Source organism: Thermoascus crustaceus, assembly GCF_041956765.1.
Source record: "Thermoascus crustaceus strain CBS 181.67 unplaced genomic scaffold VTN00scaffold_2, whole genome shotgun sequence".
NCBI lineage: Eukaryota > Fungi > Ascomycota > Eurotiomycetes > Eurotiales > Thermoascaceae > Thermoascus > Thermoascus crustaceus.
The window spans coordinates 2376351-2391108 of record NW_027192528.1 but is presented as its reverse complement, the minus strand read 5'-3'; the positions used below and the strand labels follow the sequence as shown (position 1 = coordinate 2391108).

The 14758-nt window shown below is 52.9% G+C and overlaps 8 protein-coding genes across 8 annotated transcripts; 5 read left to right on the top strand and 3 right to left on the bottom strand.

The window, feature by feature from the left end:
- Window positions 1-492: 492 nt before the first annotated feature.
- VTN00DRAFT_4397 (uncharacterized protein) lies at window positions 493-1845 on the bottom strand (the record flags this gene model as incomplete). The annotated part of the gene is made up of 1 exon (XM_069430819.1): window positions 493-1845. The coding sequence occupies one exon, from the start codon at window positions 1843-1845 to the stop codon at window positions 493-495; it is 1353 nt and encodes a 450-aa protein (XP_069289917.1).
- Window positions 1846-3348: 1503 nt separating this feature from the next.
- Window positions 3349-3927, top strand: VTN00DRAFT_4396 (uncharacterized protein; the record flags this gene model as incomplete). Its single annotated transcript, XM_069430818.1, has 4 exons — window positions 3349-3453; window positions 3563-3645; window positions 3743-3768; window positions 3812-3927. 4 exons carry the CDS (start codon window positions 3349-3351, stop codon window positions 3925-3927), a joined length of 330 nt encoding a protein of 109 aa, XP_069289916.1.
- Window positions 3928-4400: 473 nt separating this feature from the next.
- Window positions 4401-5318, bottom strand: VTN00DRAFT_4395 (uncharacterized protein; the record flags this gene model as incomplete). Its single annotated transcript, XM_069430817.1, has 2 exons — window positions 4401-4996; window positions 5153-5318. The coding sequence occupies 2 exons, from the start codon at window positions 5316-5318 to the stop codon at window positions 4401-4403; spliced, it is 762 nt and encodes a 253-aa protein (XP_069289915.1).
- Window positions 5319-6096: 778 nt separating this feature from the next.
- Window positions 6097-7175, top strand: VTN00DRAFT_4394 (uncharacterized protein; the record flags this gene model as incomplete). The annotated part of the gene is made up of 4 exons (XM_069430816.1): window positions 6097-6119; window positions 6184-6312; window positions 6377-6625; window positions 6680-7175. 4 exons carry the CDS (start codon window positions 6097-6099, stop codon window positions 7173-7175), a joined length of 897 nt encoding a protein of 298 aa, XP_069289914.1.
- A 600-nt stretch (window positions 7176-7775) lies between these two features.
- VTN00DRAFT_4393 (uncharacterized protein) lies at window positions 7776-9208 on the top strand (the record flags this gene model as incomplete). The annotated part of the gene is made up of 2 exons (XM_069430815.1): window positions 7776-7828; window positions 7888-9208. 2 exons carry the CDS (start codon window positions 7776-7778, stop codon window positions 9206-9208), a joined length of 1374 nt encoding a protein of 457 aa, XP_069289913.1.
- A 30-nt stretch (window positions 9209-9238) lies between these two features.
- VTN00DRAFT_4392 (uncharacterized protein) lies at window positions 9239-10167 on the bottom strand (the record flags this gene model as incomplete). Its single annotated transcript, XM_069430814.1, has 2 exons — window positions 9239-9458; window positions 10076-10167. 2 exons carry the CDS (start codon window positions 10165-10167, stop codon window positions 9239-9241), a joined length of 312 nt encoding a protein of 103 aa, XP_069289912.1.
- Window positions 10168-10913: 746 nt separating this feature from the next.
- Window positions 10914-12242, top strand: VTN00DRAFT_4391 (uncharacterized protein; the record flags this gene model as incomplete). The annotated part of the gene is made up of 1 exon (XM_069430813.1): window positions 10914-12242. One exon carries the CDS (start codon window positions 10914-10916, stop codon window positions 12240-12242), a length of 1329 nt encoding a protein of 442 aa, XP_069289911.1.
- A 966-nt stretch (window positions 12243-13208) lies between these two features.
- On the top strand, window positions 13209-14123 carry VTN00DRAFT_4390 (uncharacterized protein; the record flags this gene model as incomplete). The annotated part of the gene is made up of 2 exons (XM_069430812.1): window positions 13209-13559; window positions 13629-14123. 2 exons carry the CDS (start codon window positions 13209-13211, stop codon window positions 14121-14123), a joined length of 846 nt encoding a protein of 281 aa, XP_069289910.1.
- Window positions 14124-14758: the final 635 nt, after the last annotated feature.

Here is a 14758-nt window from a genome sequence, read left to right as displayed (position 1 = left end):
CAGCCAGCGAATCCACCAACCCCTTAGTCTCATCTTGGTCGTAAATCTAAGAGTTTCAAGGCCTTCTTTATACGTGTATGTACAGAGAGCAATAAAAGTGCTTATTTAATGGCCTTACTCGATGGTATGTATGTATGTACAACGGGTCGTCTCAGGACTCTATCCTTTGCAATCGTAATCTTTTCTCATGGGTATCTTTTCAAGTTCCTCCTCGATCCTCTCCAATGAAGTTACAAAAGTGAATGAAAATCTGCCGCCTCCATGCAGCGACCAGAACCAAACGCTCTTTTAGAAGTCAACAGGGTATAAGTATGTGAATCCAAAACAAGAGGTGGGAACGTAATCAAGAACAAATTGCGCAAATCAAAGAAGTATACTTCGTAGATGACCCTCGCGTCGGGGTCACTAAGCAGCTCGGCAGCATTGTCCAAAAGGAGACCTTAGTGTCTTCTGCAGAGGCACTATCCAAGGTCATATTGCCATACAAGACGATTAATGCTGGCCATACCGTCTGGAAAGGTCAAGTATGGGTGAAACTGACCGAGAAATCGATGGAAGCAATGGAAGACTTCCCGAGCTGGATCCATTAGCGCTACCAGTACTGTTCGTGCGACTGTGGTCTGAGACCCGAGCGCTGTCCCGATTGTAGGCACCTGCGGGTGCTGCAGTAGATGGAGGAGGACTGACCCCGGACACCGGAGAGTCAGGGCCATTGGGTGGAGGTGACACGACGACAGACACAGGCGGGTTCACGTCTCGCTCGCTTAAGGATGCAGCGGCTGCTTCGCGGCTCGCGTGGTATGAGGTGTCCACTTGCTCAAGGGGAACATAGGTAGCGCCGTTACCGTAATAAATTCTAGTGATCGAGTTACGGCCTTGCGACTCGTCGATGGCAAACGTGACAGACGACGAGCGGCTCCTGCTAAACATCAAAGACTGCCGATCTGAGACTTGCGAGCCACGATTCTGTGCCAGAGCTGCCTTTGTAGCGGCATCCTCTTCAACTAGAGGAACGGCGGAATATCTGGAGGTGGCACGACTCAGGCCATCCTGCTTCCGGCGTTTCCAAGCATCCCGAGCTTTTCTGAAGTACAAAATACCAAGGAAAAGGATGGCTATCAGGGCAAGGCCTGAGAAAACCGAAGCTCCAGCGATGGCGCTTTTGTCGAGCTTCCCATCTGACTTCGGATTACCTGACGCCGTCGCCGTGGCCGTTGAGCCGGTTGAAGAGGCCGTTGATGTCTGAGAAGTCGTGGTAGCTGCTGTGGTAGTGCTCTGGGGTTCTGAAGTTGTGGTAGTCTCGGAAGCCGTTGACGTTGCAGACGCCGTATTAGACGTTGGTTCTGCAGTCATATCCGTGGTCGTTGTGGACTCATCAGTTGTTTTCGTCTCAGCCTCCGTGGTACTCTCGGCTGTATCCGAATCCATCGTCTTTGTCGGCTCGCTTTTTGCAGTCCTAGTTTTAGAACCACCATGCTCCTCGCCGTCATCATCATCGTCGTCGTCGTCACCGCCCCTGTCAGATTCCCTGCGTATGCTCCTTCCTTCCAACACTACACCCCATCGTCCCTTCTTCGCGCTTTCTCCATCCTTTTCAGCAATCCCAGTTTGTTGTGATATGGGGCGAGTGGAGTCGCAAGACTCTTGGACACCATCCTGCTGGCTGTGAGGCTGATCCAAAGCGAAAGCAAGTAGCTGCTTGGCTGCATTTTCATCATGCACCAACGAGCGAAGGAACGGAGGAGGTGTAACGGAAAGAAATATGCTGGAGGCCGGCGACGGATGGGACTTGGGCAATGCCCAGACCGACAATATCCAGACGGAGAAGAGGTAAATCTGCCGCATTATAGAGGAATAAAACTGAAACTGGATCGCAGCAGAGACGGCAAATTTGGTCGGAAACAAAGTAAACTAAGGACGAGAAGATAGACGCCAGTAGCTCCAACGATGCGGGTCAAAACATCGGGCATCCAAGGTGATCATCAGTGGAGAAGCAAGCAAAGAGGGGAAAAGTCACAGAGTGAATCTCAAACCCTCAAAGTGGCAGGTGTCTACCCAATCGCAGACGTCCAACGTGGCTTCCCGGATCTAGGATAAAGAGGTGATCTTCCGCATTGTAAGACAGCGAGAACTGCTCCATAGGCGGAAGCCATGGTATATATTTGACTTCAGAAGGAAATGAAGCGTCCGGCCAGAAACGGCACAGCCTCTCCTGAGGCCGAGGAAGCACATTACATGTTGTGCTAGGCGTTAGTACGCAAAGTCTGAGAACACATAAGCGTGCGAGTCACGGAAGTCAGAGTTCGGAGCTGGTTCAGGGCCAAGACCCCGGACCTTAGAAAAGAGACCGTCTAAACTGCCACAAGCCCGGACTCAATCAATCAGGAAAAGACATTGCTTCAAAAAGCTCCTGATCGGTGAGGCTCTGCTTGTGGGCACTGGGTGGCCTGACACCAATCGCAAGAGGCATTTGTCAAGCCCACAGGAGCGCGCACCTAGAAATGCCAGATCGAGCCTTGTGCAGGTCGAAGAAAAGACATATGAACAACAGACAGAGCGGCACGTTTTCTAAGCTAAGCATCTCTTGACATGAAGCCAACATAAAAAGACCGAAGACAACAGCAGGTAGACGGTCCGAAGGGGCTGCAGCCAGCTGCGCCAAGTGCTTGATGGCTTACCACTCAACAAGACTCGGAGATCTCTCCAGTCCTGCACCCCTATTTGGGCACAGGCTGGGCGTGCATTTTTGGACCCCAAACTCGTAAAAATAAAATTTAGAGTCTTTGGAGCGTCGTACACCGCACAGATATCGTGGCTGTGTCTCTGCGGCCGGCCGCCGGGGCTCTGTTGGCGCGGCCGCGTGGTAGCATGCAAGGCTGTACAACTAACAATAGATTTAGTTTGATTGGAGATAATAAAGCTTCAGGATTAGCATCACGTCAATTGACACCATACAGAAGCATATTCCTGGGGTTAGTCAGTCCTTTTTTGTCCAGCACATGTTAGCAACGGACGGTGGCATGTAAAGGAAATTGGATGGTGCTGAGACTCCACGAGTACGGAGAAGTCAGGTCGGAGCCTCGGGCAATACCTGAGCCCGAGCCCTAAACCCTACGATACCCAACCCGGAACAGCTCGTCCTGCGAACTACGTCATTGACCTGCGTCCATGCTTTATGATGCTGCCTGGTTTCCTCCGAGATATATCAAGTACTACCTTTGGTAGTTCGATATTTGCCAGTTTTTCTTTTGCTTTACTTGATAAACGGCTTTAACGTGACTACAGCCTTCGATACTTTCTAAATTCTTTGAAGGGAAACTGTCAATCCACCTGCTCCATCTTACCACAATGCCGCTCGTCGTGCCAGGAATCAACTCGTGCATGGGCGAGAAGGACGGATGGGTCAACAAGCTCATGGGCAAGAAGATCACTGAATCCACAACAGACGTTAACGTATGTTACTTCTATTTAGTCACTTTTGTTTATACAACCCTGTGATCCGCAGCTATCCAATTGCATAGTACCCTGGCTAGTATGTGCAACTGAGATTTATTTGCCTTAGTCATTCGCAAGGAAAGACCTCCCTCAGTCTCACCGCGTTATCAAGCCTGGAGACGCAGTCACCAGGGACTACAGACCGGAGAGGTAGGTTTATCTGACCATTCTGTCTATTTCCCATTTGTAATAGATTATACTACGCTGCCCTGGATACCAGCACCGGCTGACTCGATAATACGTCAAGACTCAACGTCCATGTGGATGAAAATGGTACCGTCAGAGATGTCCAGTTCGGTTAAGATTTAATTAAAAGGACCTCTACACTATTGGTCTCTTCGTGACGTTTTACAAACGAAGCGGTGTGTTACTGCTGCGCCAGATGATCGATGCGAGACTTCACCGCAATTCGACACCTGGGGTGTTGCATGAGTCATGTTTTATGTTTTAAGTATGCCGTTGACTGATAATTGATGAAATTTCTGGACTATTTGCGTATGCCACGGAGTATAAGCGGGACTACTTGTTAGTTTGTCCTATAGCTAGCGTTCTATTGTCACAACCGACATACGCTTCAAAGTGTGAATTAATTCGAACTCGTCACTACCAGATACTGATACATTTAGTTCTGATCGGTGAGAAGTCAGATCATCCCTTCGGGTTTCGAGGAGTAGATAATCGATTCCTCTTGGAACGTGATAAGATTGGGTTTGCAGTTGGAGATCAGGGATATCCAACGCGATATCCATGCCTTTATGCTAGTATGCACGGTCATGGATCCCTTGACTTAATGACTACCCTAGAGCAGCCACCACTTAACAAGCTATGGCTTACCTCAACTGCGACAAAGAACCGCGGAGGTGGGAAGCTTGTAAGTAGCCGATATACACATCGACAGCGGAACATCAGTCCTCGTCGGAGCTGTAGCCTGCCAGTCCTAGAGCCACGGAGGTGGGTTTTGCTGGTGGTGGCTTTGTATCTGGAGACTTCACATCCGATACGGGTTTGGTCTCTACCGGCACGGCAGCAGCTGCTGGAGGGTTCTCCGGCGACTTTGCTTTTGCCGGGGACGGTTGGGCGGGGGATATGGAAACGGGTGGCTTCTCCGTCGCATCCTTCGCATCAGAGCTCGCCTTCCGTTCCGTTAGGGACGATGCGGCCTCATCCTCAGCAGCAGACGACTTGCGCTTTTTCCCGGGGAGAAGCGATTCCTTCTTCTTATCCCGCCGCCTCTTCCGCGCCGAGATCGTCCATTGCTCCTCCTCGACAGTCGAGGCACCTGCAGGGTTCTCTCCCGACGCGCTCTCCAGCAGCGCCTTGTCGGCTTCCTGACGCTGGCGGTGGAAGGCCTCGAGTTGCTCAGCCGTCTCCTTTTTAAGAGCGGCCTCCTTGGCACGGGTTGACTCAAGAAGCGAATCGAGAAATTCGACCTCGTCCTCGTCCAGGGCGCGGAACTGATTCTTCAACCGGATAGACTCCTCAAAGGCCTCCTGCTTGGCCACTGCTCGATCGCAAGGGTTTCACCCTGACATGTCAGTCGAAAGTCTTGGCCGTCGCATTGTAGGTTTCCACTGGTCGATGCACCGTCGGGAAGAAAGAATCTGATATCCAATCCCGAACCAGGGCAGCCAGGGAGACTGAAGACAGACACACTCACTCTTGTTCTGCTGCAGGACCTCATAGAGACTCTTCCCGCCCTGCTGCTTGCCTATCTCCGCCTTCCGCCTCCGCTCCTCCTCGAGCTCTTCCTGGGCGCGGCGCCACTCATCGTCGCGCTCCGCCGGCTCCTCGGTGGTCCCTGCGGACACGAATCCCGAAGACATGGTCGCAGGGGCGTTGCGCTTGTTGCAGCGGGGGACTGAGCTGGGGTTTGAGGGAGGGCTCCGTCTCAGGCGCGTGCGCTTACCGGTCAGAGAAAACGCGTGTTTTCGGAGCCGATTTCTAAGCAAGCTGGCGTTCTCGCAGTGGATGGCGGGATTGATTGCGATGGAGCGCACAGGAGGTAAGCCTCAGGCGGCAGAATCCAGGCGGTGACGTCAGGCCGTGGGCCTGCAGATGCAGCAGCAGTCGAACGGGGGACGACCGTAAGTGGCTTGAGGGGCAGTTCAACCCGCCGACAGAGTTCGACAAATCATCCTACATGTCGACAACTTACGAGAAAGCTCCGGCGGGCAAGCGGTGCCCTAGAGCGATCAATAATCATGGCGGGTTCGCCGGGCCCTGATCGGCCAACTGTCATCCGAAACTGCACGAAAAGCGGTGCTCTTTTTTACCCGATATTAACCAGGCCGCGGGTCGTTACGCATCAAACTCGGAGGGCCACCATCTGCCCCTCGAGGGCCACCAGGAGGGGCAGGCGTCGTCGAACGAGATGCCGTGATGTCGTGGATAGCTGTCCAAGAGCCCCTCCGTCACATTGGTTGCTTTCATTGTCATTTGTCCTGCCCCGCATTGCGGAGTCTCGCTTTTGGCAGAATTCACTCTCTTATAGAAGGCGCCGCAAGCTCTGCTTCTTCCTCGAACTTACTCTCAGCAACCTGTACACCTCCTTTCACCTCTGATCCTGCAGAACCAGCCTTTCGGTCGTTGAAATCCTACAAGATGTCTAATCTCGAGTGGACCAAGTGAGTCCTCGTCCGTCAGGTCGTCAAGAGGAGGCGAAGACGAATACTAACCACCCGTCTGCAGGAAGACTTTCACCCTGAACACTGGGGACAAGATCCCCGCTGTCGGTCTGGGTACCTGGCAGTCCAAGCCCAATGAGGTCCGTGAGGCCGTGAAGAACGCCCTGCTCAAGGGTTACCGTCACATCGACACGTGAGTCGCAGCCCTTGTTCCCGCAATTTCGTGGTTCTCGGCGTCTGTTGACCGAAATCCGCAGTGCCCTTGCCTACGGCAACGAGGCGGAGGTTGGCCAGGGTATCAGAGACTCTGGTGTTCCCCGCAGCGAGATCTGGATCACCACCAAGCTCGACAACACCTGGCACCACCGTGTCCAGGAGGGCATTGACTCCTCCTTGAAGTCCCTGGGAACCGACTATGTCGACCTCTACCTGGTGCACTGGCCCAGCTCGACTGACCCCAACGACAAGAAAAAGCACCTCCCTGACTGGGACTTCATCAAGACTTGGTACGCCTATCGCCTTGCCTCCCGCCATCACGGCGCAGACTAACACCCATAAAGGCAGGAGATGCAGAAGCTGCCGGCCACCGGCAAGGTGAGGAACATTGGTGTTTCCAACTTCGGCATCAAGAACCTTGAGAAGCTCCTCAACGACCCGAGCACCAAGATCGTGCCTGCGGTCAACCAGATCGAGCTGCACCCCAACAACCCGTCTCCCAAGCTGGTTGCCTACAACAACTCGAAGGGTATCCACTCTACTGGCTACTCGTGCCTGGGCTCCACCAACTCGCCGCTGTACAAGGACCCTACTCTTCTGAAGATCGCCGAGAACAAGGGCAAGACTCCTCAGCAGGTGCTGCTCATGTGGGGTCTGCAGAAGGGCTGGAGTGTCATCCCCAAGTCCGTCAACAAGGACCGTATTGAAAAGAACTTCGAGCTTGATGGCTGGGAGCTGACCGCCGACGAGGTCAACCAGCTGGACAACCTCAAGGACCGCTTCAAGGTCTGCGACGACAGCTGGCTGCCCGTCAAGGTCTTCTTCGGCGACGACGAGTAGATTTTTGATACCCTGGTGAAGCGTCCGTAGATCGGAAACGCCCGGAGTCTGAATCATTATGGGCTGATGTTCTGACATTCAAAAAAAGCCATAGACTTAGCGAGCGTCAATAGACTTTTTTCTTTTCGACGTTGCGATGTATTCTCATTAAAATTGTACTATCAAATGGATTATCATCGTAGTTGCTAATAAGGGAACGGGTCTCCAGAGACTTGGAACGCAGGAGAGCTCCAGAATTGGTAGGGCTCCAGACGTGGTCGTACTCGAAGAGGGGAAAGCATAGGTATATCCCAACTCTTTAGATGGACAACTCACAGAGCGCAGCTCCGGGTAGGAAGGATATTCAACACAACAGCTACCTTCGACATGAGAAACACAACCAATGAATACTGAGAAGCAAGAAAATCCCTACATTCTTGGATAGATTGCAGCCATGACGCTGGAGGAGCGTGTGGCGTCTGCAGAGACGGGGAGGCTGCACCGCCACATCAGCTGCGTGGTCCCCGGTCCCCTCCGCATAAGGCATCCCCGTCATCCTGGTCTTCCATCTTCCTTCAACAACTCTCCATCGAGCAGTTCTTCATCGTGACATTAGCAGCCATGCCACCATCCAGCGGGCACCTGCTGCTGCCAAAGTTTTGGCGAGCAGCAAGGTAAGTACTCTGAGACCTTCCCCGGACCCGTCATTTCCTCTCTGACTCAGCTCCCTCAGGTTTGCCTACGAGAAGGCGTGTAAGGCCATCAGGTCCAAGTTACCTGAGCCAACGCAACAGCTTCAGCTACGACTCCAGCCAGCATACGCTCGTATTACACCAAGACAGCCCATCAATCGCGCCGCTGCCATCCGCCAGGCCCGAAGCCGTTACTTCTCTACCCGCGCAACTGGTCCGTTTGCTTCGTCTGTCCGCTCCGGGGCGCGTGTCGACCGTGCTGCCTTCCAGAGTTCCCGCGTGGGTGCGGCTATCAATCGTCTGACCTCGCGTGCACCATTTGCGTCGACCCTTCGACCGAATCTGACAGGTGGTACGTTGGGCCGGACCGCAGGAGGCTATTGTATCGGCGCCGGACGCATCGGCGGAGCTCGGTACTTCTCGAACGGTCCAGCTGCGCCTGCACAGGTTATCAACAATGTTTCTGCAGGCGTGCGGGCATTCTTCCTCTCTGGCCAGAAGGTCCGCTTCGATGGCATTAATTCTCGCACGGGCGAGAAGCGCTTCAAGACTGTTACTCCTCTCCGGGACCAGGCCGAACGCCGGATGACAGCGTTCTCGCAGACCGCGCCTGGATCGTACGTTGACTTCCAGCTGGCTCCTACCATCACTGCCCTCGGAGCTCTGCAGGGTCTGCAGAAGAAGTCGGCCTCGGTTAACAGTGTTCACTCCGTGACCCTCAACTCGGAGGGGCTCATGGACCTGCTCTCCGTCGACTTCGCCCGTGCCTTGAAGGATTTCGCCGCCGTGCTGAATGATCTGAAGCGCCTATCAACACTAGGTGATCTTCCCATCTCTCTGCATGGAAAGTCAACGATCCGGGTACGATTCCCGGGCTGCGACGCTGACACGGTTGAGCGGCTGTGTGACGAAGTCGGAGTAGAGAGAGGACGGGTATACCAGGACGAAGACTTTGAGATCCGCAATGGTACTGACCTCGCTCTTCTCTTCCCATTCGCACCCAGCGTGGCGCCCTCGCCGGAGGCAGAGTACTTTACCTTGGACAGCCCACTGAAGCGCCAGAATCCGGACGAGCTGGATTGGCGTGGGATGATGTCTTCGGAAAACGAGACAGAGTCGTCACCGGGTCAGTCCAAGGGTTCTCCTGCCGCACTGGATTACGAGGATGTCGAGCTATTCGGGAAGAACCCGTGGACATCATCCCCTTCAGGATACTCCAGCATTGAGATTAGTGAACTCGGTGATCGTGCGTTTTTCCCTGAGCTCTCCGGGAGTGAAGACTACAACACAGCATCGATGTACGAGGGGAGTGAAGGGATCTACATGTTCTTGGCCGAGTGTGATAGGGCGGAGCGCCGTTGAATTTTGACGATTGACATACATGCACAGGCTCTAACAGCTATTAGCATTTCCTTTGTCCGTTTGTGAATATTGATTTGACTCTAGGTGCTTATCGGGATTATTAGCCTTTCTATTCAAGAGGCGATCGGCCATGACAGCGTCGAGAAGGGACCATATCATCGGCTGTCGAGATCCATCACCGTTACATTGACCTCGTTGGACCTTCATTAACACTTTTCCAGCATAGCTACAGTCCTTTCTTATTTCACTACTATGCCGAGATTGATTTGAATACACGAGTTTTTATATACGAAGTAGCTGTTTTAGATGACAGTAGACGAGACTGAATCAGACAGAGTATCTTGCGAGAAAACCGGCAGGTTTTCTTTTCGAGTAATATGCAAAGAATAACGAACATAAAGCGATACCACTTGGTCTGATTCTGGCTGCATACCTATCGTGTTGACTGCCCGCCGTAGCCCTAACAAATAGATGGAATGAAGAGATCAAGTAGCTGATGATCTGATCTAGTAGATCCCGGCACCCCCGCATATATATATCCGATCCGGGGCTATGCGTTACTGTACAAAGGTCTTTTCACGGTCAGGAACCCGCCACATCCCACAATACGATAGCGATAGGTGCGGTGGTTCCGTAGAAACTCTGTTATCATCCAAATCTGGACCGCAGGGGAGGGCGGGATTTAAAACTTCCTGGGGTACGATTAGGTAGGCACCTTTTCAATGGGGCTATCTGACAAGGGAAGGCTTGCTTTTCTTTTTCGATCGGGCTACCACCCAGCGGCCACCCGCAGTGAGGCCCTCCAGGCCGCCATAACGAACACGACATGAGGCCTTAGCAACCCTTGCTAGTTACCTACCTAGTTACGCTGTTGGATGTGAATCCCCGCGGGCCCCAAACGAGGCCGTCCGCTGTTCCCCCCGGGTGTCCTTATCTGATTGGGCACCCTTGACAAACATTGCGTTTCAAAGCTTGTGTGTCCTGCAGTGGCGGAGCGGGCTGAATTACGACCGCCCCCTCCGGGCGTAGATCAACATACAGTAGGTTGCCATATCTTTCGGCACCCCCTCTCCCCTGTCCAAGCCACCCACCTTGCCGCTTTTGCTATATTGCAATCTGGGCTGGCTTTGGCTAGGGTCCGTGGCCTATCATGACACCTGGGTACCCTCCAATAGCTTCAAAATCACACGAGTATAAAATGGCAATCCGCCAAGACAGGAGGCAGCAGGGGAGGGGGTGCCGAAAGATATGGCAACCTAGTGTAGGCCTTCTTGTCTGAAAGAGAGCCTTGGATGAGAGGGGTTAGCACGTGGGAAGGAGGGGCCTATGGCGATGCTTTCTTTCTTTTTATTCCCACTCAGAAGCCGATGTGACGAATCTGATATGCATAAGATAAGCCCGGTCGCTTAGTGCTATGCTGCGTGTGTACTTACAGACACGGTTACATTAAAACCCCCTCCAGAGGGAGCACTGCCATGATGCTTGTATTAGCTTGCTTGCGTAGTACTTGACTGGGTTGCACAGATACAAAGGCATGTCGTTGATGTTGGGTGGCTGGATTATTAGTAGTTTTCCCGTGTCTGTTCTCCTGCGGCGGGTTTTAATATGCTTTTTTGTTCTCTTTCTTTCCTTCTTTCTCTTTTGATGGTCTTTTTTCATTAGTACTCTTATGTACGAGTTACGAAGGAATGTGACGTTGGTCAACATGCGCCTGATGAGATGGCGCAGCTCCTTCTGCCACAATTGTCCGTCTACATTTTCAAGGGGACAGATTAAGTTTCTCGTCTCCTACCTCGTCATCTATATGTTCGCGATCCTATACTGCCGCTGGCACTTCTACCGGGATCCCGGATCTTTCTTCTTCGACCCGGAAGAAGGCTATCGTCCTCTGTACAGTCTGAAAAGGGTCGAGCAGGCCAGGTCGTTCATCAGACTTGCGTCTAATGGGTCTATACCTGCACCTGTACCTCATCTCGGTGACTCCGACGACGGGCACGATGATGCGGAAGCGGCTGATGTGGAGAAAACAATGTGCATCGGAATGGCCACCGTGAAGCGTCCCTTCCGCCAATATGTCGATGTCTCGCTGGGCTCACTCCTCGCGGATCTCACACCGGACGAGAGGGCCAATGTCTCCGTGAACCTGCTATTCGCGCATACGGATCCCAAGATTCACCCGTTCTTCAAAGCGCCCTGGGTGCCTGTCGTCGTGGACAATGTGCTGACGTACGAGAATGTGGGATATAAATTGCCGTCCGTTAGACGGTTGGAGAGGGAACGGAGGACCGAGGAGAAGAGACTCTTCGACTATCGGTTTTTGCTCAAGTCGTGTTACGAGTTGACCGACGCGCAGTGGATCGCTATACTGGATGATGATGTCCTGGCGCAGGAAGGGTGGTATGGCCGGACGATGCAAGCGCTTGGGAAGATTCAGAGTCAGAAGAAGAATGGTAACAGTGGCAGAGACTGGTTATATCTCCGCCTGTTCTACACGGAGAATTTCATGGGCTGGAACAAGGAAGACTGGCGCGGATATCTGTTCTGGAGTCTGGTCGCAGTCTCCGTCCCTGCGCTGGGAGGACTTTTCCTGCGACGAAAGATCCCCTCCCTTCAAAATACCTTGAGCAACCCGTTGCTCGCCGCAGTCAGCCTAGTTTGCGTACCCGCGGCCATCATCCTATACTTCCTCGCCGGGCGCATCAGCGTGCAACCGATGCGGTACGGCGTCCACCCGACGGACCAATTCACATGCTGCCCCCAGGGCCTCGTATTCCCGCGGGAGATTGTACCCAGGCTGATCCACGGCTTGGGACAGACTGTGCCCCAGACCCGTGCGGTCGATAGTGCCATCGAAGAGTGGGCTGATGGGGAGGGGCTCGAGCGGTGGGCCTTGGTCCCGAGCGCGGTGCAGCATATCGGTAGGGAAACGTATAGGAAGGAGACGGGTGACCCAAGGGAGAAGTTTGAGCTGGGTGGTGCAAATGGGCTGTGGAATTTTCGGTTCGAGTTGCATGAGAGAGGAACGAGGGGTTAGGATCAGGGAGAATCTGCGGGGGAAGAAGTGTCTGGGTATATGATTTCGTCGATAGATGCCCTAAAAAGGAATTTATGATGCTTTCTGATGTTCGATCATGTCTGGAAGGTTTGTTCCTTGACTCCAAGCTTTCTGATCCGTGGACAGCCTGCGTAGGTAGGCACCCGATAGCAGGCCACAGACTGGTCTTGGTCTGAGATGACATCTTGTCCCTTTGGGCGATATATCATCTTCATGTCTCCAGATGTAGAGTCCAGGATCGTATCGATATCCATATAAACAACCACAAACCCACAAAACTGCAATTTCCACAGCAAAATATCTGTACGTCATGGAGGATTAGCTTCTGGGTCCCGGACAGGGCGTTGATGGCACGTGCAGGCCTCACCGCTTACCCCGCGCTAAGCGCAAAATGACAGGGCGATCTTCACGCGCAGTTGATATCACCCGCCGAGCCATTTATCGCTTCCTGTTCCTTGCAGCAGTCTTCACCACTTCGCCAGATCAGTCTAGAGGTTCTCCCTCTCCACGAGTCCTGTGTGTTGATGGTGCCTGTGCATCTTGGTCATCTTGTTCCTTGCTTGTCACTCCAGGTCACATCACCTCGTCTGTGGGCTCCCGCCGCAGACCAGCTGTCAAGCAACATTGTGAACTGAAATCCTGAGGCATTGAGCAAAGATGGAGGATTTCAACAGCGAGACTGACAGTGACTACACCAGCTACTGGCGTGACTGGGTAAGTGTCCCTCTTTGTTACGCGTGTCTATTGCGGCTTGACTGCGGCTTGCCTGTGATGCGGCCCCTCTGGTTCATGTGCTGCGGGCTGGTGCAACGATGCGATCTCTCGGCGTGGACATTCACAGCTGCTTAAGAGGATGGTCTGCTGTGAGGAGCTTGGTGATCTTCTTCATCACCTCTCTCAATTCCATCCTCTGTCTGCAAGCCGAGACAAGAGTCGACGTGCACCATGGCGAAGAATCCCCCAGCCTTGAACTACTTCCAGAGGATGTGCAAGCTTACTCCGCTTGTGCTCATTGATTCGAAACCTGCTAAACCTCTTTATGGCGTACAGTTCATCTCCTCTCGTGGCAACGAGTACTTCTGCGAGATCGACGAGGAGTACCTGACCGACCGCTTCAACCTGACCGGTCTGAACACCGAGGTCCAGTACTATCAGTATGCGCTGGACCTTGTGACCGACGTCTTCGACCTTGACGCCGACGACGAGCTGCGCGAGCAGATTGAGAAATCGGCCCGTCACCTCTACGGCTTGGTCCACGCTAGGTACATCGTTACCACCAGGGGTCTGGCGAAAATGGTAAGTGGGCTACCAAACATGTCTTAGACTCCTCGGGACAACGTTTAACGCATCTTCGATATTGTATAGCTGGATAAGTACAAGAAGGGCGACTTTGGCAAGTGTCCCCGTGTCCTGTGCGAGCAGCAGCCGCTTCTCCCCATGGGTCTGTCCGATTTGCCCAATGTCAACACGGTCAAGCTATACTGCCCCAAGTGTGAGGATATCTACAACCCGAAGTCCTCTCGCCATGCCTCCATCGACGGAGCCTACTTTGGAACTTCTTTCCACAACATCCTCTTCCAAGTCTACCCCGCTCTGATCCCAGAGAAGAGCACCCGTCGCTACGAACCTAAGATCTACGGCTTCAAGGTTCACGCCTGCGCGGCGCTCGCCCGCTGGCAGGACCAGAAGCGCGAGGAGCTGAAGGATCGCCTCAAGGCTGCCGGTGTCGAGGCGGGTTATGTCGAAGACAGCGAAGGCGAAGACGACGAATTCGAAGACGAGCCGGAGGAGAAGCCGGACGCTAAGGAAGGCAAGCTCCTCGGCGACGCTGCCTCTGGCCGTATGGACCTCGGAACCTAAATCGGAGGATGCTCCCAAGGCACACTCGGGCAACCCTGGAGACATACTTGGGGCGTTCATTTTCATCTCATCTCCACTCGGATGTCCAAACATTTCTCTAGTTTCACCAAGCCGGCGTTTGATCCTTCCAGTTTCCTTCAAATGTGCATTACGACGGTCATGGGGGGGGCGTTGATGAGCATCGGCAATGGAAACCTTTTCTGATTCCAAATACCTAACGGCGGAAATGTGATCAACTGGTCTTTTTTTTTATCTTCTTCATACCAAACGGACATGGAACTTAATGACTTTGATAGCTCATATCAACCGAGATTCCATTTGAAATTCTACGTGTGATAGACAAGCGTAGATTCGTAACGAGTCTCTTTAACTTGTAGCCTTCCAACCCCCTGGGGAGATCCCGGTGCATACAATTTCATGCGAGTGATCTCGAGGAGAATCCTCTTGCAGCTGGAACGCCCGCTTAAAGAACCTTGACATGGTTCCCTACATTAGACATGGACTTGTTGATATCACTTGCATCGGCATGTACGCCCACAGATTATGACATCGGGATTTTTATAGATGGCAGATGTAGAGGTCCATACAATCACGAGGGACTATATATATATATATATATATATATATTATTTTTT